General features: G+C 44.3%; 1 protein-coding gene across 3 annotated transcripts in view; it reads right to left on the bottom strand.

Moving 5' to 3' along the window:
• Positions 1-27,251, bottom strand: part of DNM3 (dynamin 3) — a 172,992-nt gene that overhangs the window by 52,021 nt on the left and 93,720 nt on the right. For all 3 annotated transcript variants that reach the window (XM_054165603.1, XM_054165601.1, XM_054165602.1), the window contains one exon: positions 10,628-10,737. In XM_054165603.1, coding sequence (XP_054021578.1) covers positions 10,628-10,737 — 110 coding nt within the window. The remainder of the gene's footprint in view (positions 1-10,627; positions 10,738-27,251) is intronic.

Here is a 27,251-nt window from a genome sequence, read left to right as displayed (position 1 = left end):
AAGGGGGACACCTAATCATTACATTATCAGCTATCAAATCACAGCGTAACAATCAGAGCACAGCCACCCCTGACCAGAGGCACATCAGGTATTTCTAGCAGGCTTATGGACTGCATTCAAAACTGCAAAGAATAAAGGACATACTCATATTTCCTTTCATTGCTGATGCCATTCTCACCAATTTCAGTGGCTGCCTCTGAGCAGCCAGGCAGGTGTGCTGAGAACCCAGCTCTCACTGTTCCTTGCAAGCATTCAGATGGAAGATGCCACCAGAACATGCTGCAGTGCTGCTCAGGGCAGCCAGCACACTTGTGCTTCCTTCCCAGGCCAGCCCACAAAGGGACAAAGAGACACTAGAGGGTCAGGTCTCACAGTCTAGGCTAAGCCATTGACAGTATGAATGATTGAAAGCTCTGCAGATTTTTAACTTTTTTATTGACAAGAGATGCAAAATTAAACCTTTTTCTCCCCTGACTCCAAATGTACTGATCCTGCCTTAAGGCAAATAATTGCCTGGACAAGGTCTTCAGATGCCATTCTCTTAAACTGGTGACAGACCACTTGAATTTGATTCAGTTTGCAACATTTTGGAACTCCAAGTCCACGTTTACTAAACAAAACAAAGAACTCAAAGAAATAAAGAGAAGTGAAATGAAACTTGGCGGGGGGCGGGGGGGGGAAATATTGTTAGAAGAAACAGTGAGATAAGATTTTTGGCTAAGTTAAGTAAGCAGCTATAACTCTGAAGAACTAGGAAACTGCAATGGTAAAAGGGTGCTCTGAGGAAAGATGACTAAAAATAACAATAGAGCAAATAAATGCTGTGAAACATAACTAAAGGGAAGTTCCAGAAAGACTTATCTACAAGTGCAAACCAACATGACAGCAGCTTGTGAAAGCATTTTCTCAGGACTGTCATGTTATATATTAAACCTTTTGGCATTTTGTGACTTGCTGCATGAAGCATAGCTGTACAAAAAGGGATCTCAGCCAGAAAGGGATCTTGCGCACATGGGGGCTAGTGGTCACAGCATCACAAATTGCCAGGGTTGGAAGGGACCTCAGGGATCATCCAGTTCCAACCTCCCTGCCATGGGCAGGGACACCTCACACTAGATCAGGTTGCTCTCAGCCACATCCAGCCTGGCCTTCAAAACCTCGAGGCATGAGGCTTCCACCACCTCCCACAGCCCTGTGTTCCTGTCTCCCTGTCAAGGCTTTTCATAGGTCTAGGGACAGACAGCTTATGGCCAAGCAGCTGATGTCAGCAGCTCTGCAAGGCTTCTTACCTGCAGTATCCGAGAGCTCCACTATTCTGCGTAGCTAATCTTCCCCCACCACCATCACCAGAGACACATTTCAGCATAAGTGAGGAACTGAAGGACACACACACACTGAGCCAGAACTTGAGGAGCTTACAGCAGGGCAGGAAAATGGATGCTTGCCTCCCAAATTAGATTCCTTGCTTCTATACTTCCTTTGCCATTCTTTCTTCCAGAGAAGCTCATAGGCACAAGAATTTTTTGAAGGGAAAAAAAAAGCCAGAGTAATTTCTGGAAAGAGGCTGTCCTTTTCCTGTGACTGGTGGCACCAACACATTAGCATGGTTTACTCGTTAGGAGTCTGCTGGAGTCCATGGAAAGCTGTAAAACCCTTCCTGAAAACAGTTCACATTTTCTGGGTTGTTCTCACTCCCACTCTTCTTGCTGAAGGTATCAGCACAGAAACAGTTACTAGTCAATCCTCACCTACTTACTCCATATGGGAGACAGTGAAGGCATGTTCTCATTGTCATCTCTGCAACATCTAAGTGGGATGTTATCCATCAAAGAGAATGATATAATACAGGATACCAAGAAGCAAAAAGATGAACTCTGCAATACAGATCTTGTTGATATTCAGACATCTTTAAATGTAAAGGGCTGCAGAAATGAAACAGATACAGTACAGAACAGCAAATGGGAACATGCCTAGAAGTACAGCTTGTGTGCAGTATTTCCCTTGCATCATAGAATCACAGAACGATTTGGGTCATAGGACATCCAAAGCTCATCCAGTCCATCCCCCTGCACTCAGCAGGGACATCCTCCACTAGATCAGGTTGCCCAGAGCCCTGCCCAGCCTCACCTTGAAGGCCTCACCAGGGAAGGACCCTCCACCACCTCCCTGAGCAACCTGTTCCAGTGTTCCACTACCCTCATGGTAAAGAACTTCCTCCTTAATCTCCAACCTAAATCTGCCCTTCTCTAGTTTGAAGCCATTGCTCCTCATCCTGTCCCTGCAGGCCTTTGCAAACAGTCTTCCTCCATCTTCCCTGTAGTCCCCTCCAGGAACTGACCCTCTCCATCAGGTCCATGTCCTTCCTCTATTGAGGGTTCCAGACCTGGACACAGTAGTGCAGGTAAGGTCTCACCAGAGCAGAACAAAGTGAGTGTTTAACATCTCTAAAATGTGAACACATGAGCAGGGACGCCACATGCAAAGCTGCAGGCATGTACCACATCTACCTGTGCTGCTTCCTCCCTGAGAGTCTCACCATCATTTAACAGCCTGCACGGCACCTGAAAATGTGTCTGCAGTGGCAAGACTGGAAATTAGCATCATACAAAAGGTTAGCATTACTTATCTGCAGATTTTGTTATACTCCAGGTAAATAAACCTCAAGAGCTGCATTCCAGGGGGAAAGAACAAACCAACCCCCAACCAAACAACCAAACTGTAACCTCAGTAACAAGAAGAAAGCCCAAACCCCAACAGAATTGTGTATGGGGACAAACAGGCAATTGGACTAAAAGCATTTCCAGTTCTGAAATGGTTCCTCCCTCAGGACACTCAGCTGTAACTCTGCTTATCTAGCACCTTCTTCACTTCATTATCATCACCTTTGTTTCCAGCATGCTGGATTCCTTTCCCTCATATATTTCAGAGCCTACCATGAGCTTTCTAATGCAGAAATGACCTTTACATTGTCCATATGTGTTTCTTTAAGCCCTTCCCAGGACAGAAGAAACCTAACATGAAAACACAGGAATGGAGTAAGGAATATGGAAGTGTACAAAAAAGGGGAAGTGTCAGGCAGGTCTGGAGACTGAGCCCAGCTGTGCCTTACTGAGATTCCTGTCCCTCTGGGTCCTGAAGCCTGGGCTGTCAACATTGCAGAGAGAAGGTTTAATTGTGCATAAACTACCAGAAATATAGAGCCCAGGAGGCAACAGGCAAATAGCACACGACTGAAAATCACCGACAAAGAGCTTTCTAGTTGCCAGCTACTGGGGAGGCAACACCAGTAGGTCCTGCACATCAGAACTGCTTGCTATCTGAGCACACTCAGCTGCTGGACCTCGAGAGCTATAGTATGTCCTGCACTTCCTTAATACCATCAAGGTTAGATATTTAACTCCAGCAAACCTGGAAGATTTTAAGGGCAAGCACTGTAGAATAGAATAGAATAGAATAGAATTAACCAGGTTGGAAGAGACCTTCGAGATCATCATGTCCAACCTATCATCCAACACTATCCAATCAACTAAACCATACAACCAAGCACCCTGTCAAGCCTCGCCCTGAACACCCCCAGCGACGGCGACCCCACCACCTCCTCAGGCAGCCCATTCCAATGGGCAATCACTCTCTCTGTGTAAAACTTCCTCCTAACCTCCAGCCTAAACCTCCCCTGACACAGCCTGAGACTGTGTCCTCTTGTTCTGGTACTGGTTGCCTGGGAGAAGAGACCAACCTTTGCCTCACTACAACCCCCCTTCAGGTAGTTGTAGAGAGCAATAAGGTCACCCCTGAGTCTCCTCCTCTCCAGACTAAGCAACCCCAGCTCCCTCAATCTCTCCTCAAACCCAGACAATGTCTGTGCACAGCCACACACAACTATACGCAGACAGCTTTTTGGCTGAGTTGGATCTAGAACATCTCAGTGGACACAGACCCTTTGCTTATTCAAGCTGTCTTTGTCTCCCATCACAGACACCTGCAATGCCAAAATGGCTGCTTTCAGTATTGCCCTGTGAGAAAGCTCTCCTAGAAGCTCTGCAAATCATATATTTTAAAGAAAGGCAAATTGCATCTGCTCCGAGTTAGCAGTGACTAAGGTTTTCTGCCACGGCATATCAGCCCGGTGGGAATGCTAATTACAGGTAATTACACACCTCTCTCAGGACTTTTTCTTACTATCTAGGAAAGCCAAAGTGACAATCTCAGAGACACTGTCATGAAATAACTGCACTTCAGGATTTTACCACCTAGCTCATGTGAGTGGCCTCCCAGAAGTAGACGGATCTTTTCAAGTTCACACACATAACCCCCACAATCCTAAGGTGCAAGTGAACAGAAGAGATGCTGAGAAGTGTAGAGCCGAGGCTGGACAATGAAGTATCGTATCTGGAGTTCTGCATGTGATCCAGAACAGAGCTGCAGCCAAAACTAACATCACATAGGCCAAAATCTGCAGCAGTAACAGTAACTGGCACTAAAATATTCCATAACTCCCTGGAGAAGAAAGTTTGGTCGTTTTTGTGGTGAGGGGTGGAAGCCTGTTTGGAACCTGCCTTGGGGCCACACAGACGCAAAAGCTGCTGACAGCCGTCAGTGCTTCATCACACACAGAGGGAGCACAGCCTCCTGCTCCAGCCCTCTGCTTCTCTGGATGGGGCAATGGGACCCAGGCCTTGCACAGTGAAGCTGCCCTGCACACTGAGTCAAGTTTTCCAGACCTACTCCCTGCCTTGGGTAGGTGTCAGTAATGTTTCAGATCCCACCCCATCATTTAGGTGCAATTATCATACTGATGGGATGGGCTTGGCACTGCTCTTTCGTTCCCCTGAGAACCAGTTCTAATCCTCTACACCTGAACCACCTACCCACCATAGTGTTTTTTATTTACAATAGAAAGAACCCTTGGCAATAATGCTAAAAAGGAAATATTAAAACAGAAACCACACACACAAAACCCCACCACTTCTTTTTCTTTTCTTTTCTTTTCTTTTCTTTTCTTTTCTTTTCTTTTCTTTTCTTTTCTTTTCTTTTCTTTTCTAATTTAATGGAAGGGATTTGGGGGATAAAGGCCATTTGTTCCTTGGGCTTGCACATTTTTCCTATTCTTAAATATTGTCCTCACCAGCTTCTTACAAGTTTGTAAACAAACACTAGCAGATTTTTTCTGGATTAAATTTGTGGGGGGTTTTAATTAAATAGATTCTGATTCTTCCATTTCTAACAGAGAGGGCTCTGAATAGCTTACAGTCCAGCTCTTCCTGGGGCTTAGCTTTCTGAGTAATTCACAAACAGTAACTAAACATACATTTCATCTTAGGCTCACTCCTCTAGCCTGGCTTCCATCCAACACCTCCTCTGACCTGGTCTCCTTTCACTAGTTCCCTTAGTTTTGGCTCTTGCCCAATTTCCCTTATACATGGGTAGCAGTTAACCAGTTGTTGTCCACATGAAGGAATTCAGTACTTAGAGCTCTAGTGCACTTGGAATCCCAGGGAAGATTTGTGCTCCATCCCCTTCTACAGCAAGACTCAGCCAACAGCATGCACCCAGAAGAAATGCTTTCACTTAGCAGACATAAGTTACTTTTCTGGGTCCTGCTAGACAAGACAGTTTCTTGTGCAATGTGATTCCTGACAGAGTGTACTCTGGAGCCAGTAGCTAAAATTTATCATCTGGCAGTTCTATTTCCAGTCCTATTGTGTGCCCTCAAAAATTCCTTTTGGTTGCTCTCCTCTTGACATTCATCTGTTTCTCAGATTAAGGATCTGTTTCTACAATGAGCCTGCCTCAGACTGTAAGCTCTCATGCAAGGATGGCAAATTCTGTCACATTGCTTCATGATTACTGAGAGGTATTTAGCTCTCAGGAACCTGAGGATTCTTGTGAAGGCAAACAGGAACAGTGCTTTGAATTTGCTCCTCACATCCCCCTGTCATATAGAACCATAGAGAGGAGGAAAGCAGCACCATTATTCAGTCTCATTTGGATCCTGGTTGGGCAAGAAAGTAAAAGACAGGGAGACCTGGTGGGATCTTCCCCTGCAAGGAAGTGAGCATGTCACACACTGGTTCTGTTTCTTTTGGCTCTAAGGAAAGGAATAGTCTGAAAAGGAAGAGAGCTTCCTGCAAAAGACTGCTGATACAGGACTCTCCATCAGGTAACTCTCTGTACAGTTGCTACTTCCAGTATCGGTAAGAAAGGTCTGAAAATTCACTACCTCAGCATTTCAGCCTACTACCATTTTATGGCCCCCAAAACCTTTACCTAGTAAGAAATGCTTATCCCACAGAAGAGAAAGAATTAACCTCTCTCGATCTGGAGAAGATATAGAAAGGAAGCTTTTTATCTGCTTGAAGCTAAAGAAGAGAGTTTTTACCTATCAACTCTCCTTTACTTAGAAGAAGACTGATATTTAGAGTTGCAATACCGTACTATCATTTACTGACTAAGAAATCAGGCAAGTGCAACTACTCTGCTGCAAAGGATTACTTCGGAACAGCACAGGATGTATGTAGTAAAGCAGTGCAGCCTGGATCCTGTTGCCCATGGGGCAAAGTCAAGACAAACAGTGACTGGTTGGTCTTCTCCAGTGTGGAGAGATGGGACTGCTGCATAGCTTCTACAGGCAGGCACGGCCAACATTACGATTCCTGCCCCAGACTACACCACCTACCTACCTAAGAGAAAAAGAAGCACCAATTAGCAAATTATTTTTGCAGTAAATACATGGGGAATAGGCAAAGTGTTGGGAATGAAACCCTAGAAGGAAAGTAAACTTTCTGGGATGGGCAGAATTTGTTTGGTTTGGTTTTTAACTCCCCCCAGGAGTCTTACCCATTCATCAAGGAGGACATCACAGGTTGATCTAGGGTAGGTAAGCACAGGAGCTGACAAAACCCTCTCTCCTTTCTTAGCTCTACCTAAGGAAGTCAACCAGTGGCTACATCTACACAACTTCACATTCAGTTCTACAGCAGCACTGCAAACAGTAGGCTTTTTCCTATGGCAGAACTGTTTTCATATACTTTGAATGTATTTGCTCTCTTTGCTGGTCTAAAAGACTTACCAGAAGTCAGCTGTGGAGGAGAAAAGGATGATCAGCACAAAAGAGCCCTCACTTCCCTGACAGCCTGAACTTTAGACACATCCTGCTGGATCATACAGCTCAACTTTAGTTCTTAAAGACAGACCTGTGTATATGGGCACGGTAAAAAATGATCCAGGAGTCAAAGGGCACTCACTGTAACCTATTTTGGGTTACTATCTAGTGCTGTCCAAAGTAAGGAAAGTGCAGAATTCCATTCAGCAGCTGAGCCCAGGAAAAAGGCTTTAGATAAATCAGTTTGCTGAAAAAGAAACCTCACCCTCCCGTTCTTCAAGCAGCGCTATCTCTGTTTCACACCGAGAGTTTTCCTTCTTTTTTTTTCCCCTAGGTTGTTTTGGGGTTTTGTTGTTGTTGGCTTTGGGGGGGGGAGGGGGGAGATTGTTGTTGTTTGTTGTTTTATTCCCTTTAATTTTAATTAGAAAGTAACAGGAAAAGAATTTGATTGTTTCACAATGCAGCCTTTTCATAAGCATGCAATTACGTTCATTTCATGAGAATTTATCTTCGCTGTGAAATCAATCGTCACAGTCTCCATTTACTATGCATTACCAAGTCACATTTGATTCCTGTCAGAGCACTGTTGACTTCTGCAGTAAATCAAACTGACAGATACTGTTAGTTTCCTTCGGCATCTATCCCCCAGCCTCAGCTAGCTCAAGATGGTTTTTCCTTCCATGCAGCGAAATGAGCGTTTTCCTGGTAACTGTATTTCAGAACTGGAAAGGTTTTCATAAATGGAAAAAATGCAGTGCATAATCCAGGAAACTATTGAAATGTAGAGGATCAGAACCATATGGCTGTAGCAAATACCTATGCAGCGAAGGGAAGGAAAAGGAGAACAAGCTTATTAAAATTCTTCTCCTAAAGGGATTTTGCTTGAAAACAAAAAACCTTTAATTGAACATTAAGAAAGTTTGCACAGCCAATGACAAAAACCAGTAAAAAAGCGGCAGATTATGGAAAGTGGGGGGGGGGGGGGGAAAGATACAGAATAATCTGCATGCTATGGTGGGAGCTGGAACAGATGATTGTGCCTTTGTTCTTTAATGACCTACATCTTAAACAGCAAAATGGTTCCATAACCAGAACCCTCAGTGGGCAAACTCAGAACAAGAAAGTTAATTTTTCTCTCAGTTGCTAAGGTGTTTTTAATTAACCCCCCCAACTACTCACCCTAAAAAAAACCCCAACAAAACAAAAAACCCACCACCACCCAAGTACAAAAACCCACCCACCCAAACAAAACTACCAAAAACTTCCCAACCGACCAGCAACAAAAAGCCCTAACCAGAAATGAAGTTCATTTTCACATTAATTTTGCAAAGCAAGCCATATTCTCATGGCCCCCGATTCAAACACCAGAAATCAATGGGTTAACAGAAAGCAAACCAACAAGATTTCCTATTGCTGATACCCTCTTCCACTTTCCCTAAGAATCTGGGACAGGGACCACAGTCCATAGCTGAGGGCCAGGCCACTTTACTCAAGCCCAAATATCCTGCTTCTGCTGACACAATCTATGGATTCAGGAGACCAGTGGAAAGTGATACTAGATTGGTTTTCACCAATTTGTGCCAGAGGCAGGTTTTTAAGAACATCAAAAATCAGCTGGTTTCTGGCAACAGAGAAATTGACTTTGTCATTAGAATCTGATAAACATTTCAAGACCAACTTCTGCCTCCTTTAAAGGTGGAAGTCTGTCTCCATAAACAGCCTCTTCCAACATATTTTGTTATCACTGTGCTGTCACGTCCTGACATGCCCATGTAGACATAAAGATGTTTTTAGAGCAGCTTGCAAATGCTGCAGGGTCTTCTCCCAGCCCACATGGGCAGGGTTACTACAGACACGGCAAACATTTCAGACATCTGATGTTGAAATCTGCGCAGTCCCCTCTGTATGAGGATCCAGTGAGGATGTGGATGTGCACCCAAATACAGCCCAAACACAACTCAAACTTGCCCATGCAAATGCAGGCTTCTCTTGCATTTGCACAGAGCTCAGTGGTTACTGGAAGTCAGTAACGATGAGCTCAAATTAAGACATTTCTCATGGAAAGAGCTTCATATGGACAGCTGATATCAAGCTGCCAGGACAAAGCCATCTCTCTTGACTGATGTATGATGCAGCATTGGCACATTTCATACATCTACAGCAGAGCAGTCAGAACCACACTGATTTCCATACAGCATCTGAAGATAATTTATGTTTTTGAAAACAAGAAAAGGTATTCAAAAGTTTTTGCTGCGTTCCCAAAATGCAAGCAGCCAAGTGTCTGAAATCTTATTCCCAGCAAGAATGTGTGTGACATACTTCCAAAGGGCATCTCCTGGCAGACAATGTCCACATGTAGGCTAGCTGAGATGTCAGCAGATGCAGGCAAAGCCTTCCTGGGGTGGTTCAGAGCAAGACTCACATTGTGTCCTCATGTTTCTGGGGCCAGTAGAAACTTGACAACCCAGAAATCCTGTGCTTTGCTTTTGCTTTGCAGGAGGGAGGGGCAGTCCTTGCTTCTGAAAGGACTATTGACTGTTTCTAGCCAGTTCAGAAGCAACAACAGCTGGCCTGCAGGGAGCCACATCCAGCCTTCATCCTCTTGAACAACATCAGAATGTATTGTCAAGCTTTGGTGATGCAAGGGGTCGCAGGTGTGAAGGGATCCAGCAGAAGAGATGAAGACAACAAGGGCACCTGGGGGGATCCCTGATATTACTATAATTAGCTTAACTTATTTTCCTGAAAAAAGAGTCTTTAAGCACCTTATCTGCTGAAATACAGTTCCACTGAGACACCTGCAAATGCCACTCTCCTATTCAGTTAAAAAAAAGCCCAACCACAAACTGCTTTACAGGTCCCTTGTATGGCTTTAAGTGCTGTCGTGTTTTCTTGGCTTATTTGTGCCCAGTAATCTGAATTGGCTGTGCAGCAGGAGCAGGCTGCCACAGAGTACCACACCACTTAAATCAGAGGATGGAGCCTGAAAGGAAAAGCATGAGACAAATGCTACAAAGCAAAGGTTCTACTAATAAGTGACGCAAAGGAATCTCATTTGTTCTCCATTCAGCAGTATTTAAACCCAAACAACAGAAAGACTCCCAAGATTACAGCCAGGCAAGATATTCCACTGGAGAAAGTGAAATGCAATGACAATTTGGTGATTTACAGCAACTGAATCTAGTCACAAGGTACAGGAGTCATTACTGTTTTGGTAAGCCTAGGTGACTGCCAAAGAAAACAACACTTGGATCAGGAGATGATAGTTCAGTCATACAGAAGAACTAGATGACTAAAAAGACCTAGGTGACTAATCACAGAGCTCTTTCACCCCACAAGAGCCTAGAAGGACACTAACCTTTCATCCTGCGGTTATGCAACAACAAAGCAGCAGATACATCAAGAGTATCAAGGTCTCTGTTCACTCAACACAGTGGAAATACCAGAACTGCACTCCCAGTTATTCAAATGTCCAGCTTAGAACCAGGTTTACTGCAGTATCTGCAGAGCAGCATCTTCCCTCACCTCTGCTCCGTGTTAAACAAGGCAAAGATGTGTTTGCTAGACATGAAGCTCTTCTCAACGTCACGCACTTTCAGGTTGTCCAAGGGCAGCATGTATTTCTTCTCTTTTTCCTAGGGAAAAAAAAGGAAAAAAAGAGATTAAAACAACAGCATGTGAGAAGTCTCAAGGATCCCAGCAAGCTCTCATTACTTGGCAATGCTTTCAGTAAGTTTATGATCATAAGAGAATGCCCAAAGTCGAAATGTCTGCTTATCTCTCACAGACAGACCTGCAACAGAAATGAGACCTCAATTCCAGTTGTTTTTCACTGACCCTTTTAAAACATTTCCTAACTAAAAGCATTCCATCTCAAACACCCCCAAGCAGCTACATCTATTATCTTCACTCCTCTGAATCCTAAGAGAAAGGTCAGACTTATAATGACACAAAGCAAACACTAGAAGCATCTGATCGATACAGAACACTTTCACCATGTCTGCATAGCAGCTGCTGCAAATTAGGACAGAAAAGCAATCTCAAACTAAATTACTGTTACTAATTAAGGGTGGCATCGGATGATCCCAGGGAGAAGTCTTCATTCCTACGGTGGAACATACAACAATCACACTGATCAATTGAAATAACACCACCACTGAGATTTTATACATACCTTACACAAACAAACCCAGCTTCTAACCAGCTTGTTCCTGCAGACAGCAGGAATCACAGATTTGTTCTTGCTCTAGGCAGCTTCTTTAGCATTTTCCTCACAACTCTCATTTACAGCACATTCTTATTCACAGCACAGTCACTACAGTTTCACCTCTTCCAGGCTTTTTGCTGCATGTCGTTCCAAATTAAGGACTAGTAACACTTTTAAGCTACTGTATGATGCCAAAACATTTTGTTCTGAAAATGCCCCTGGTACGACCCAAAGACAAGAGGGGCAACATCCTCACACCCCTTCTGGTGTTTCACATCACAGTGAAACTGCTGACAAGGCAACTAAGCCAGCGCAGAGTTTAACAGCTTCCGAAGGCCAGTAGAGTGCTGTTAAGGTTGGGTCCATTACCTTAGCAGCAGTGAAGTGAGGAGGGCTTTTATGCCCTGGAATTTGTGCAGTGTGTCTGTCCAGCCATCACCAGACCTAGCTGTGAAGCCTAGCACCCACTGCACTTACTGGAGAACCCTGACTCAAGGAAGAAATGTGCCTGTGATGATAATAATAATGATAATAATAATGATAATAATAATGATTATGATAATGATAATAATAACCAGGTTGGGAGAGACCTTCAAGATCATCACGTCCAACCCATCAACCAATCCAACACCACCTAATCAACTAACCCATGGCACCAAGCACCCCATCAAGTCTCCTCCTGAACACCTCCAGTGATGGTGACTCCACCACCTCCCCAGGCAGCACATTCCAATGGGCAATCACTCTCTCTGTATAGAATTTCTTCCTAGCATCCAACCTAAACCTCCCCTGGCGATGAAACGGGGCAAAAGTAACAAACCAAACTGAGGCTCATTTTTCTCAGTACATATTTCCTAGAAGAAATACACAAAAGTAACTTCCACTGCACAGAACTGGATGAAGTCCTAGCTAGAGTGAGATGTGTGTACTGCAAGGGCAGATGCAATTCAACTTGGCTAAGCTTCAGCAGATTGCAAAAGCAAACTGGATGAGAATATATCTGCGAGTGAAGCTATAAAAACACAGTGATGTGTCCAACAACAGCTCCCTTTCCTAGAGAGCTTCGAAAGAGGCCTTAGCAGAGGAAAGAGATATTTCAAAGGCCCTTCTGGAAAAGCATGGCTTCTGCTGACTTGTTTTGTTGAACACTGAAGTTACCAAATCCAGTGTGGGAGTACTGACACAAGAAGAGCCCTGATGGACTTTCAAACTGCCTCTAGCTCAGCTGCGCTAGAAATTGTTACCCATCAGAGGTCACGCATACAGACAGTCTTTCACTCTCTCACCTAACAACTCCAATGAAGGAGCCCAGATCCTTCCCAGGCTGTAAGTATTCACAGTTCATATCTCTCTTCTGCCTCCAGGGCAGACATGGTCTGGACTGCTGGGGCTCTCCCTGAAGGGGGTGCACACTGCCCCCCATTCAGTATTACCACCGAGGTAAATAAAAACTACACAAATTACAATTCACCAGTTTAAAGATACACAAATAGTAGAAAATGAAACTATAAAACCTATCAATCAGATATTGATGTATAAAAATGAGAAGTACACTGTCCCCCAGTACTGATTTTTATTGCTATGATAAACATATGTCCTGGCGGCGTCTCGCAGGTAACAACGTGTTACCTTCGCTGCTGTGGCAGGCGACAGGCGCAGGGAAAGCCGCGTGGCTTCAGGGGATGTTACACTTTGTATTGACAGTAGGGGTTTTTTTCAGGTGAAAGCTGGTCTGCGTGGTCAGGTAAGGCACTGGGGTTTCTATTTTAAACATTTAAGACAGGTTATACAAAACAAACAAAATCTTTTGAGCAGACATATCCAGGTTATTTATTCCACCAGAACAAAGAAAGAAAAACACACGAGCTTCATTTTTATTCTTTCAAACTTAGCTTTCACTGTTACAGAACAGCCTCGCAGTGATTCACTATTCAAATACCAGAAACTTAAGCAGATTCTGATGAAGTGTTTGCCTGGACAGACACTATTTACTGACACACCAAGCAACCATGAGGAGTACAAAAGGAAACTGATGAAAAATCTGCACCAAGAATCTGATTGTTGAAACAAAAATTGCACAAGCAGGAAAGTTTTATAAATGTTTGATGCCAAGCTGTGAGAAAGTGTTTCTTCTGTAGCCACCAGGAAAAAGGAAATGCCTACTGGAGGCTAAGAAGTGGTTGGTATTTGTTTACATGGCCTTCTACCCACATGCTGAGACAGAGCAGTTTCCAAGAAAGGGAAATCATAGGGTGCCTGTGCTTGAAGCTGACAGAGACAGCATGGCACACACGAGAGATCAGACCTGAATACTGCTTCATTCCAGGAGAGGGTAATACTGTGGCACTAAAGCATGGCAAAATCCTTACCAGCTTGCTTTTTCTTGTCTTTTTTTCTTTTTTAAACAAAGAGGAGGGTAAAATTTAAATGGAGCCCTTTTAAGATAAGCCCAAAATCATTTCAGCTACAGCTAATTCAATGTTTTGTTACGGCAGGGCACACAAAGCTCCACTCCAGGCTGTCTGTGCCTGTTTCCCAAACTGAGAGGCTGACAGCATAAGAAACAGGGAACGTATGAAGCCTGGGAGGAATGGGGCTAGGCACACTTCTGCAAGTGATGACATGCACATAACTGTGGGTCCAGTTTGTACCCCTCAGCATTTGTTCTTTTTTATTTATAGATTTTTATTTTTATAATGGGGCAGAGAACTTCAGCATGACACAAGGGGAAAACCAGCACATGCTGATCTCCTGTAGAGGCCTTGCCTCTCTTTTTTCTGTACAGAGCAGAGAAGTTAAAAGCAGGAGGTAGCAAGGTCCATTCCTAGCTCTATGACATATGAAAAAAAAATTTCCCCATAATGCACCTTAGAAAAACAAACCACTTGCTAGCCTGGGGAGGCCTTCCCACCCTCCAGACGACGTTTCACCACTCCTGGGTATAAGTAGCACTCACATCCTTAATGGACTAGTTCTGTTCTCTGGCAGGCAAGCAAGCTGCCAGGATCTGACAGCATGATGTAAATATGCCATATTACAACTGACCCTTCCTTCTGCAGTGTTTAAATGGACTAAAAATAAATACTGCTCAAGTCCCAAATGGCACAAGGGATGCAGAAAATACAAGAGGAGTCCCCTTCCCCCTCAGCAAGGTCTCAGCCACCACTTTCAAGCTAATGAACTTCATTTTCAGCCAGAGGCAGAAATCACTCTCTGCTTTTGGAATTTTATAGGATCCATCAGAGCAAGAGAAGAAGGAAACTTTAGAAATTATGTTAGCTTACAGCTTTAGAAGGGGAACAGAATTCCTTAGCTTCAAAGACAAGAGGTTGTTACATTATTTCAGCTCCTTCTAGTTACCAAAGGTGATTCTTACTTTTATTTGTCACTGCTGTACAACAGCTCCATGCGGGACAAACTTTACTCCCCATTTGGTATCCTGAAGAATAGAAGCAAAATTCATGCAGGACAATTCAAGCATATGATGCTCAGATTCTGAGAGGCAAGCTTGAGCCCAAACCTTAGCCTAATGGCACTGTCAGTTACATCACAGGGAACTGAGCAAACACCACCTCCTTCTTAGAACACCAGTTTCCAGCTGGGGTGTCATGACACCAAACAAAATCTGCCTCTGCTTACTGTGGGGACCACAAGTTCAAAGAAATCAGAGTCCCAACTGGAAGTCCAGGGCACACTGGGAAAGTTACTCTCTCAAGAGCAACTACTGCACACTGATAGCAATACAGAGCTCCATGAAATGCTTCTCCCATTGGCATTAGGCTTTAAGAGTATTAGGCATTGATGAGGCAAAATACTGAACTACTTCAAAATCATAAGCCAAGGAGAGAGGGCTTTGAATTACAGCTCGGGAACAGCAGACAAGAAGGTTGGCATTCTGAACTAGATCTTCAGGCCGACACTGCCCTGCTCTGTGTTTGCACCCACATTAGTGATCCAGGCCTAGCGCTGACCCATGAGATACTTGCACAGTATTGCAAATGTTTGAAGAAAAACAAAGCCATTTATTTTCATACAGACGACTTTGTAATGTGTGCTCATGGTACAGCTGTAGAAAAACCCAACTCTAAGCTGCCTATAAAATGAAGAAGGAGCTGCTTTAGTGGGGGGGGAGGCATGCTTAAACATTCTAAGATTGTAATGAAAAGTATAGTAAAAGAATACCTAATAAGTTGCAGATGAGAAGACCGTGTTCCTTCCACTTATGCACTACTGCCCCAGACTCCCACAGTCAGCTCCTACATGGAGATTTCAGGTTTGAATTCTTATCTTTTTCTATGTTGCATTTGTAATATCCTTTCTAGGAAATTATGTGTACGCCTGCCACTTGCAATTTCCCCCCCAGTCTTGTAGTACCTTTTCTCCCAGTATATTATTAAAACAAAATATTCAAGAGGCATGTTTGGTCTCTGCTGTTTCTTCTGCATTCAGACATGAGAGTAAACCTGATGCTAATGCTGAATCAGCCATTCATGTTAAATTCACAACATTCTTGTGTTCTTCTCTTTCAAGAACTGATATTATATTTGTTTCTGCACCCTTCTCCTGCCCAAAGTTCTTCAGGAACAGAACTTCAAGACTTCACAACCCTGTACTTACCATAGAATCGTTTTGGTTGCAAGAGACCTTTAAGATCATCCAATTCAATCATTATCTAACTCTCCCAATTCTGGTGCTAAAACCACAGCTCTCAGCATGACATCTCCGTGTCTTCTAAACAACTGCAGGGATGGGGTTCAACCACCTCCATGGGGAGCCTGTTCCAGTGTTTGAAAACCCTTTCAGTAATACCTTTCTAATACCCAATCTAAACCTCCCTTGGTGCAACTTGAGGCCATTTCCTCTCTTCCCATCACCCGTTGCTAAGGCTAAGAGACTGATTCCCATCTTGCCACAGCCTCCTTTCAGGTAGAGAATGAAGAATGAGAAGGTCTCCCCACAGCCTCCTTTTCTCCAGACTGAAGAAGCTCAGTTCCCTCAGCTGCTCCTCCTGTTTGAAATACTTGATCCTTTCAAGAAATGGTCACTGGTGTCTTTCTTGAAAGGAGTCCACTATCCTTCTACACTTCAGGCCTTCACAAGGGGGACCAATACAGGATCTGTCTCCTAGTTATTTTGCAGAACAAATGTACAGCTTTAATTGAGAGGGGGTTATAAGGTGCTGAAGCTGCTCATACGGCAAACACCAGAGCAGAACTTCACAATCCACCTGCCCAGACCTGGGCAGCCCTGAATCTCTCCTCCTTGCCTGGAGGAGAGGACAGGCACAGCATACAATGATGAACCACCAGACTCCCCACTTCCTGGAGAGTGCTGTAATAAGCAATCAACCTGACCCTTAAGTGCGAGCTAACAAACCTGCTGCATCAAGCTAACTTCACCGAGTTGCTGCCTGCGCAGCAGTCCCCACATTGTGGCACCCAGATAAAGAGCTTTCCCATTGCCCATCTCTCATTTGCCTCAAGAATGAGGGGTGGCTGAGCAGGCATCCCATTGCATCAGTGAAGAGCTCAAATGCCTGGATTTAAAAAGTTAGTAAGAAGGGGAAAAGTGAGTTATTTCACCAGTCCTCCCTGTGCCTTTATCTAATTAATGCATCAAACAGAAGGGTAATAGTTTCTGGCATGTATAACAAATTCACCATGCTGTAAGACTGCTCCTCTTCCAAAGGGTGTTTATTATCACAAGTGGAAGGGCTGGTCTTTCACTGGTTTGTGCTGTGGGGACATGCTGTCAGTAAAAGGATCAATCTGAGAAAGTGCCTGATGAAGAGGAAATCTCTGTTTAGCTCCTATTAGTTAGGATCTTGAAAGGTCAGTTTGAATTTGGGAAATCTTGTCTGGGAAAGAAGCCAGCAATTCCTCTGAACTGAAGTGCTGGCATTGGAAACTGAGAGAAAGCCCCCACTGATGAACCAGTTGACAGTCTGGACAAATTCTGCTGGGTCCATCTAGCTCCAAAGGTAAAGGGGAACCTTCTGTCTTTTTATCCCTTGCAGTGAAGCCTGCCTCTGACAGCTTGGTTTTCCTCTACTGGAGCTCAAGGTTTTAACTGTTGTTCCTCACCTGCTGTGAATCATCCAACAATCACAGTGGTTTGTGGGAGCGAGAGCGCAGGAAGAGAGGCTTTGTGCAGCGTGTCTGTGCCAGCGGCACATCACCGTAAGGTAACTGGTTCCACACCTTGATCTGTATCTTGATGTAAACCATGGGTAGCCAAGATTGTGTTAGAGTGCCTGGGACATCTGGCTTTTCGGTCGGGTATGGGTTTCCATTTGTACAGTTGCTTATTACATTTGTGTGTGTGTGCATAAAGATCCCTCCAGGAAGACGTGCACGCACACACCTGTGTGCTGTGGGGAGCATTGTTTCATTTGAAGGAAAAACCTAACTCCTGGAATCTATTCTCTGAATAGAAGTGCAGCTCAGATTTCAGTCTTGAGATGGTGATGGTCTGGGTGGATGAACCTCTCCAGTTCTAATGATCTTTTGCATTAGGAATACCAAGTTAAGATTAAACAAAGACAACAGTAAGTTTAACTGCATTTGCAGCTTCCTGGACTCCCTTACTGTGCACACAACAAGAGAGCCTCTCATTAATAAGCCTCCTGAAATTCCTTGGTAGGTGCATGAAGCAGAGAGACTTTTGCGACAGGACCATTGTTTTCTGCTGGGAAAGCTCTTCTTGAACTCTTCCAGCTATTGAATGCATTTCAGTTCCTATGAAGTGAACTCTAGGAAAGCTCCAAGGGTGGAAAGCAGGAGATGCTTTTCTTTGGGTACCAAGTGAAGTATCTGGAGAGACCACAGATCCTCTGTGCTTGCACACACGTGTGTGGGGAAAGAAATGCTTCTTACTGAAATCAAAGTGATGAATATGCCATTACATAATCATGTAAAAACCCTTTCAGTAGGGTCGTCCTGAAGCAGCACATCTGTCTCTGCAAAACTCCTGAAGATGCAACAAAACATACACAACACAAATTAGTTTATGGCATTTCTGCTGCCCTCCTTGCTTGTTATCATTAAGAGCTTTCAGACAGTCATCAGTTTCACTGTGGTGGAGGTTACTGCAAACTGCATTAAGAAGTTCAGGCCTGTGGCAATGGTCACTGAAAATATTTTGGAAAGCATCCCAGAAGTGTAAGGCTTTTCCCAGACATCCGAGAGGAGCTCTGCTATGACAGAGCTCCTGGTGTCAAGACTTCCCCCCCCCCCTTTCAAAAGTTTTCATTGCAACAATTTTTCAAAGGTACATTTCAGCTTTCTTCTTCCTTCCTGATTTAATTAAAGCAAGCTACGATACTTGGATCGTGGAAACATTAACTTCTGAGACGACTGTCTCGAGATATCCCCCCTCCTTGCTCTACATAATATGTATAAATATACTCTGGCTTCTTAATTTCATCAAACACAAACTGTTGAATTGTGACAAAAGAGTGAGAGAACCACCTGCTTGCTCTGTCACAACAACATTTCTGGGTATTTTTGGCAAAAGAAGTAGCCCTGGGGCTGTTCCTGTAATAAATAAAATTGAATACACCATAATCATCAAGCACTATTTCCTAGAATGGCTCAGGTTGGAAGGGACCTCAGAGATCATCTGCTCCAACCTCCCTGCCATAGGCAGGGACACCTCTCAACTAGACTCAGTTGCTCAAAGCCTCATCCAACCTGGCCTTGAACACCCCCAGAAAGGATGCATCCACAGCCTCCCTGGGCAATCTATTCCAGAGTCTCACCACCCTCATACTGAAGAAGTTCTTCTTAAGATCCAGTCTAATTCTACTCTCCCTCAGCTTAAAACCAATAGCACCTGCCTGCTTGATCTATGGCCTGACCATGACTCCCAGAGATTTTCCTGTGACCTGGGCAGGTATGAAAGGGTCACGGCAATAAAAGCAATCTCTACTTCATATAAAGAACGTTACCATCAACCACTATGTGACACATGCCATCAAATCTTCAAGGGAGCAGGTTTTGAAATGTATCTCAGAATCTGGCAAAGTATATCCTAAAATAATTATGGTGATGTGCAAGAAAACCTCCAGCCCTCCATCCTGGGAAACTAATAGCTATTAGATTGAAGCCTCCCTAGAAACATCCATCAGGAAGACTGTTTCCATGAAACTATCCTAGACTGAAACACTCCCAAAGCTTATGTCCAAAGTTTTTCCTCAAACCAAGCTTAAGTTGTCTCTAGACTGTAGCCATCTAAAGACAGAAATTACTTCTCAGGGTATGTCACCAGTAGGTTCCACTATCACTCTAAGAGAAAAGTAAGTCGAGCTTATGCTTTACCTTATACAACATGTGAAACAGAGTGACAAATTCTACTGCCTTGGCCACAGGTTCCCTTTAAATACCATGGCAGATGATGAACTCAGATGGAGGTACCACAGTCTGGGGAATCTTAGAGCAGCACCTCTGGAAGGGAAGAGCCATCCGCAGCCAGAAATAACCACAGCTGGTCCAATGTCATCACCACCCTTTTGTGTGATGGCAGAACTTGATTCATGTACTGCCAGATCACCTTTGTTAGTTCCATACATGATCACCCTTGTGTCCTTGCAGAATCAGAGTGACGGGACAGTGCCCATATGCCCAAGTTGGAGAGACTGCCAAACACTGCCACAGAAGGCCCAAGGCAGACAATGTTTATGTCCAGATTATCCAAAGCGATGCTTTGCAGCCAGCTAGAGCAGAGCACATAGCTAAGAAACAGGCTAGTGGAATGCTCTGCAAGCATAAACTTAAAGGAAATCTTCAGTCATGTGGTATTAGCTTCACTAAATGGGAGGTGACAACCAGAGGCTTCTGCTAGGAGCCAGATTGTGCACTGCCGCAGCCAAGAGCTATGAACAAAGCAGGACTGCCACTGTGCAGCGCGAGAGGCACCAGAGGGAAGGGGGTGCTGGAGTCAGGAGGTAACATCTGGGATGCTGCTGGCTGCCAGATTCAATGCAGCCACGAAGTCTCAGTCAACCAGAGACCCTAAGGAGCTGCTTGGAGCAATGAGCACACAAACAGGGCAATGAGAGTATCTCTCAAGAGTGGCAGCACCTGGGAGAAGGCGGCATTGCCCTTGGTCCTGCATGGTGGGGGAGGTCTTCGGTAGCTGCTAGATTAAGAATATTGCAGTTGTGTTCTAACATCCTCACTAATAATTTCAAAATATTTGTAATGGTCTTTCTACTTTGTGTGTCTTCCAAACCAAACTAAGCCCAAACCTTGTCTTGCTGTGACATTTAAAAAGATGTCATGTCTTCTGTGTACAAAATAACATCATCCTTCAAGAATTCCAGTTCTCCCTTGCTGGGACACTTGCAATCAAGTATTAGTCTGATTCATATCTAACACCCTCTTTAGTTCCACACTGCTCTCTTAAGGCGGAAAATACAAGTGGATTACACCATTGTGTAGACGAGAAGTTGTGCTGGGATGACAAACACCTGCAGTCACTTAATCATCTCTGCTATGGTACTGTCAGTTGGACTCTCCAAGAATACAATTAGGGAAGGAGCTCTTTCCTAAGAAGTAAAATGAACCAACAATCAAAATAGCTGCAAGAACTATCTTCATCATGTTCTTTTTTTTTTTCCCTCCTGCAGAACTGTCCATACATAGAATCACAGAATTGTCAGGGCTGGAAGGGACCTCAAGGCTCAGCCAGTTCCAACCCCCTGCCATGGCCAGGGACACCTCACACTACAGCAGGTTGCTCACAGCCACATCCAGTCTGGCTGCAAACAACTCCAGGGATGAGGCTGCCATCACCTCCCTGGGCAACCTTTGCCAGTCTCTCACCACCCTCAGGGGGAACAACTTCTTCCTAACCTCCAATCTGAATCCACCCATTTCTAGTTCTGCTCCATCCCCCCCACTCCTTGATGCCCTCAAAAGTCCCTCCCCAGCTTTCTTGTAGCCCCCTGCAGATACTGGAAGGCCACAATTAGGTCTCTGGGAGCCTTCTCCTCTCCAGACTGAACAACCCCAACTCCCTCAGTCTGTCTCCATAGCAGAGCAGCTCCTGCCCTCTCTGCTGATCCTCATGGCCCTTCTCTGGACACCTTCCAGCACTTCCAGATCTTTCTTGTAATAGGGGCTCCAGAACTGGATGCAGCTATCCTCAGTTGTTTCAAAGAACCTATTAAATGTACAAATCTTAGAAAGCCTCCAGGAGTTTCAGAAGGGATAAACGAGCAATGGCAATGCAAGAGGTAATGGCTGCCTTACAAACACAGAAGACAAGAAAAGAGGCATACTGACATCTCAAAGTTGAAACACGCCTGCAGAGACACTCAGTGTTTATAGTACACAGTTGTATTACAGATGAGAAAGAGAACACCTCTACTTGTCTGGAAAAAAGGGAGGTATTTCATTAGGAAACACAGCACTTCCTGAAGGTCTTCCCCACTCCTGCCTCCAAGTAATTGCAAGACTATCAACTCACTGGCCCTAGACTTGCAGGCCACTGTTAGAAAGAAGCACTCCAAAGCACCTACACCAATTCTACATAACATTGACATATAGCTCTGAATTCCCAGACAGTCAAAGTTCTGGGCAGGAAACCAAATTCCATGATTTCTTTTTTTTCCCTTTCTTTAAACACGATGTCAAAACACTCGTATTGCTCCGTGCTTGTGCTCTGAAAGATAGACTCCACCACTCCTTAATGTCTTTAGCTTTTACAGATACTGCACTCAACAAGGAACTGCTGCTGGAAAAAATGAATCCCAACTGTTTTCTAACAGTGACACACTGAGAGTGTTCCAATGTGAAAGAGCCACGGTGGCAACCGAAGTCCAACTGAAAAGAAGATAACTAACTCAGCAATAGAGGTACAAACTCCAGTAAGGGATCCAGAATCATGAAACAAGCTACCATGTGCTGCAACTCCCAAGTTTTGAATTTTCCACATATAAATTCATCCTAAGATTGATTCTGAAAACTGAATTCATGCAGCTAAACCTTACTAGCATAAGCAGTCTCATTAGTAGTCCATGAGTCAACTTTAGACACAGTTACACAGAATTGATCACAGAAGGTTAGGGGCCAGAAAGGACCTCCAAAGACCATCCAGTCCAAGCCCTTGCCCCTGGTCCCTAATATCAACAGAAATAATCTTGAATTGTGTTCTAAAGCAATGGAGAACATTGTAGTCAAACATTTTCCCCACCCACGTTGTGCTCAAGCCACCCAAAGCTAGGAAGGAGGGAGGAGAGCATGTTGCAAAGTTGCCCATGCAAGACAATTTTAGAACTGTGGTACAAAGGAAACCTTTCCGGCCAGTTCCCCCCCGCCTCAAAAATACTGAAATAAAATGTTCATTAAAAATATTCCAAGTCTACCTACCAGCTACTGAAACATTCTGTTTGGCAATCTGATTTTCTCCAATCCATTCTGCACTTACCACATGCAACTGCATGCAACACCATTCTGGGTCTGGAGAGACAGATCCTGTGGAGACACGGAACTCCAGAGAGGATTGAGTCAGACAACGGAACTCATTTCAAGAACAACCTTGTAAAGAGCTGGGCAAAAGAGCACGGTATTGAGTGGATTTTCCACATTCCTTACTATGCACCAGCTGCAGGGAAGATTGAACGCTACAACGGTTTGTTGAAGACCACTCTCAAAGCCATGGGAGGTGGATCTTTGAAAAACTGGGAGAAACATTTAGCACAAGCAACCTGGCTGGTGAATAGTAGAGGTTCAGTGAACCGAGCTGGACCTGCACATTCTGATCTGCTACGGAGAGTAGAAGGTGATAGAGTTCCTGTTGTTAGAGAAAAGAATCTGTTAGGTAAAACTGTTTGGGTATTTTCACCCTCAGGAGAGGCTAAACCTGTCCGAGGGGTGGTTTCAGCAGAAGGTCCGGGTCACACTTATTGGGTAATGCAGGAGAATGGTCAAATTCAGTGTATTCCACAAAGAAATTTAACGTTAGCTGAAAGAGCTTAATTTCAGACTGCTGTACAGCTACAACGCGCCCAAAGGAAGAATCCCTGAGGAATCTACAGTGCACGAACCCTGAGAGCCCTGAGTCAACTGAGAGTCCCTGTGTTCCTGTTTGCCTTTTCTTCACTTCGTCTGCGGAGAGACAAGCTGGTTTCCATTCTCTTATTTCCTGACTTTTTTGGACTTATGAATTGTCTACATCTGAGTATAGCCGGAACGGACTATGAACTTTACTCACGAACTGCAAATATTGTTTCCGATTGGATGGACAGTGTGAACGACCAATGAAATTGTTTAGAAGGGGTGGATTGTGGCCGTTTGACGCTGTGCCTTTAAGAAAGGGGCACACTGGCTAAATGTTTGTAAAATATTTTGGTATTCTAAACGAATTTCATTGGCCAAGGATTGTGGGAGGTCAGATTGGACCCGGGGGAGCTGGGAACTTTCTCTCAGTCTTCCTTCCTTCGCTGTCCCTCTTGGCTGGATCTGCTTCTGGGATTCTGGCCAACTAAGATAAGATACTAACTCCCTGTGCAAGGCCTTTATTCCTTTCCTGCCCTGTTAACCGTCCTCGTCTCTTCTTCTACCTCTTTGGGGGAGAAGGGAGGTAGGGGGGTGAAGGGGGCACAGGGGGAAGCCCCCTCTGTGGGGGGTCTGGTTTCTGGTTGAGTTCATTGGCTGTATATTCCTGTATATACTGTAAAATACCTGTATTTGTTGTGTTACATATAATCTGTTTCCTTGTAAAATATAATCTCATTTCTCCAACTGGGTTTAGCCGTGGTCTCTTTCTCAGTGGGGGAGGGAAAGCAGAGCCTTTCCTTTCAAACCACCACAGCTTCCCTTCACAATCCATTCGTGTCACTGAACTCTCTTCCCTTTGAGAATACTCCCAAGGTCATCACAGCTGCATTGGCTGGCAGCGTAGACTCGGGTGAAACATTTAATAACCTAACACATTGAAACAGCTTGAAATAAGGATAATTACACACTAGCAAACAATATAATTACTAGTAATTTCCTGGGGGGGGGGGGACGACTTGGGGGGGTGGTGGAACCCATATCAATAGGGCAGGCTAAATGCAGTTATGTTTGAATAAAATACATGACACGACTACTGCCATAACTAACAACAACTATGAATAAAAATTGTAGAATCACAGAATGTCAGAGGTTGGAAGGGACCTCCAGAGATCACCCAGTCCAAGCCCCCAGCTGAAGAAGGATCACCCAGGGCAGGCCACACAGGAATACATCCAGGTTGGCTTTGAAAGTCTCCAGAGGAGGAGACTCCACAACCTCTTTGAAGTAAAAATAAATAAATAAATAAATAAATAAAAAGTCCTACTGAACCCAAGTGTTAGAAGCCTGGAAAATTTACAGTTAGAGGAAATTCACATTCCCTAATGGAAACAGAATACTTCAAATACATTTCAATCTGCCCTGAAATTGCACTTCAGAAATGGAGAGAGAGAGAACCTAATTCAGCCAAGGGAAAAACACACTTCAGTCTCAGAACACAAAGCTGAGATTTCAAAATCAAATTCATTTGGCAGCTGCAGAGTCTTTACAGGTGAACCCCAACTCCCCTTGCTTTCCTTCCAGTTCTTTTCAGTTCCCTGCTCACCCTTCACATCTGCTGCTGAGGACATTTGGTGCAAGAAGTGTTTTTGAAGATACAAACCACTGAAATGCAAAGATGACCTCAGCCACGGATTGTGCGTGGAGAAAGACCACTGCCTCTGGGGACTTCCTGCAGCGAGGGCCACTGCTTGACCCAAACCATGTGGTGCAGTCTTACCAAACAGACACCACCTCCTCCTAAGAAGGTAAGCAAAGATGCCAAAGCAGCAGCCTCTGATACTTTCAGGAGACATACCCACAAGGCCAGCCCCCTCCAGAACACTAGGACACCCCTCAGGACACCAGATCATCTCCAAGAGAAGCACAGCATGGAACTTCTGTTATGCTCAATGAAAAGGAGGAGATGTTACCCTGGCAACAGGGTATGCCTCTTCATCTAAAATGATTGGACTCTAATTACCACTAGGTTCTAAATTCCCTGAGCTTAAACACAGCTGAAAAGACCTTCATTATTAGGATCATTTAGCACAAAATTGACTGATGCCAGTTTTATAAAAACACATATCTAATTAATTTGAATTAGGTTATAAATTCTCAACATATCTCACAAAGAAAATCCACACTGCCCTCACACACGCATCCACAACGAACCTGCACTGTCTTTAAGGGGGAAAAACACCTAACAAACAGAACACAAACCAAACCCAAAACAACCAACCTGTTAATTACAGAATTACAACACTTGTTCCCTATTTATCCATATCCTAAAAGGGAGGTGGGGGTGTGGAGGAGAAGAAACTAGGAAGGAGGACTTTAAAGCAGTTCAGAGTATCTCAAAGATAAAAATGAGATTGCAGAAAGACCGACTGACAACACATGGACATGGACTAGAGGCTGTAGAGGTTGGAGTAAGATTAGGAAAGGGTTATGCAAGGAACTGCTCCACAGGTATCTAAAACAGAAAGAGTGATTGCCCATTGGAATGGGCTGCCTGGGGAGGTGGTGGAGTCGCCATCACTGGAGGTTTTCAGGAGGAGACTTGATGGGGTGCTTGGTGCCGTGGGTTAGTTGTTTGGGTGGTGTTGGATTGGTTGATGGGTTGGACGCGGTGATCTTGAAGGTCTCTTCCAACCTGGTTTATTCTATGTATGTATTCTATGTACGTAAAATGTCTGTGGACTGACTCTCAAATGGCACATGAGAATAAACAGGAGACACTAGAAATTTTCAGTACAGATTCAAGATTATTACTTAATTGATTTAACAAAGACCTAGTGGAAATCCTTCGCAGAATCTGGAAAACTGACATATCTTTACATTCCTGCTTAGGAAGTCAGATAGAAGATAACTGGGAAAGCATCATCTTTCATATCAAAAGCACATTTATTGGTGCCACCAAATAGGGAGAGAGATGTTCTGATCGTTCCTGGAGCCAGCTAGGACAAACATCATCGCTGTGACTTTCAGTGATCACTGTGATGATTCACAGTACAGGACTTGACATTCTGTATTGGAGGTGTTTTACCTAAGCGAAGGACACCATACATAAAGCTGGCCTGCTGCTTTGTTGAGGGGAGACCTTTTGACAAACAATGCTGAGAAAGCTCTGGTAGTCAATCCTCTTCTACATCACTCTTCACTAAAAAGCCTAAGCAGCAGTAAGAGTGATTACAGTGAAGTTAAAGAAAGTGCTAAGTTCAATAACCGCCCTCCCATTGTTTCAGCTCCCTCAAGTGCCTCAGTTTGGAGTCATTAAAGTCACAAGCGTGAAAACTCCACGACCGGTGTGTGTAAGCCTCTTATCTAGATTACACTGCATGCACAGAAAGCAAACCTGACTTTAAAAGCACATGAGGTACTTGGCAGTAAGCCCTACTCCCACTCACACTGCAGCTAGCACCTTTGCTGTTAAGAGGACAGGCAGTCTTCACCAAACACAGCCTAACTCAGAGATGCTTTGCTGGTTTAAGCACATTCTCCTTTCTTCTCTGCTCTGCTTCAGTGCAGGCAATTGTGGCCACTGTAGGCAATTGTGGCCTACTTGTATCTGCTAGCTCCTTCTTTATTTTGAACTTTATTTTGAAGTCCCAGCTCCCGTGCCCTGCTCCTCAGGAAGGTGCTCAGAGCAGTATGTTAGGCCTTGGCAGAGGTGCTTGAGACAGAGGCATGAGACAAAGGCTCTAATGACAGAACTAAAGAGCTCAGTTTACTAGGAATGGTGCAACTATAACATCCTGTGAACTACTTACCAGTGCAGGGCTGAAAGGCAACAGCATCCCACACTTGCCCAGCATGAGAGCTGTTAGTCTGCAGAATAAGCTGCCAGCACAAACCAAACTCAGAGAAGATGGGCCTCTGCTTTCCACAAGCAACAGCAAGC

The sequence above is a fragment of the Dryobates pubescens genome, chromosome 11 (assembly GCF_014839835.1).
Source record: "Dryobates pubescens isolate bDryPub1 chromosome 11, bDryPub1.pri, whole genome shotgun sequence".
Taxonomy (NCBI): Eukaryota; Metazoa; Chordata; class Aves; order Piciformes; family Picidae; genus Dryobates; species Dryobates pubescens.
Note: the sequence above shows the minus strand (reverse complement) of the source record. Positions and strands in the feature narration are given on the sequence as shown.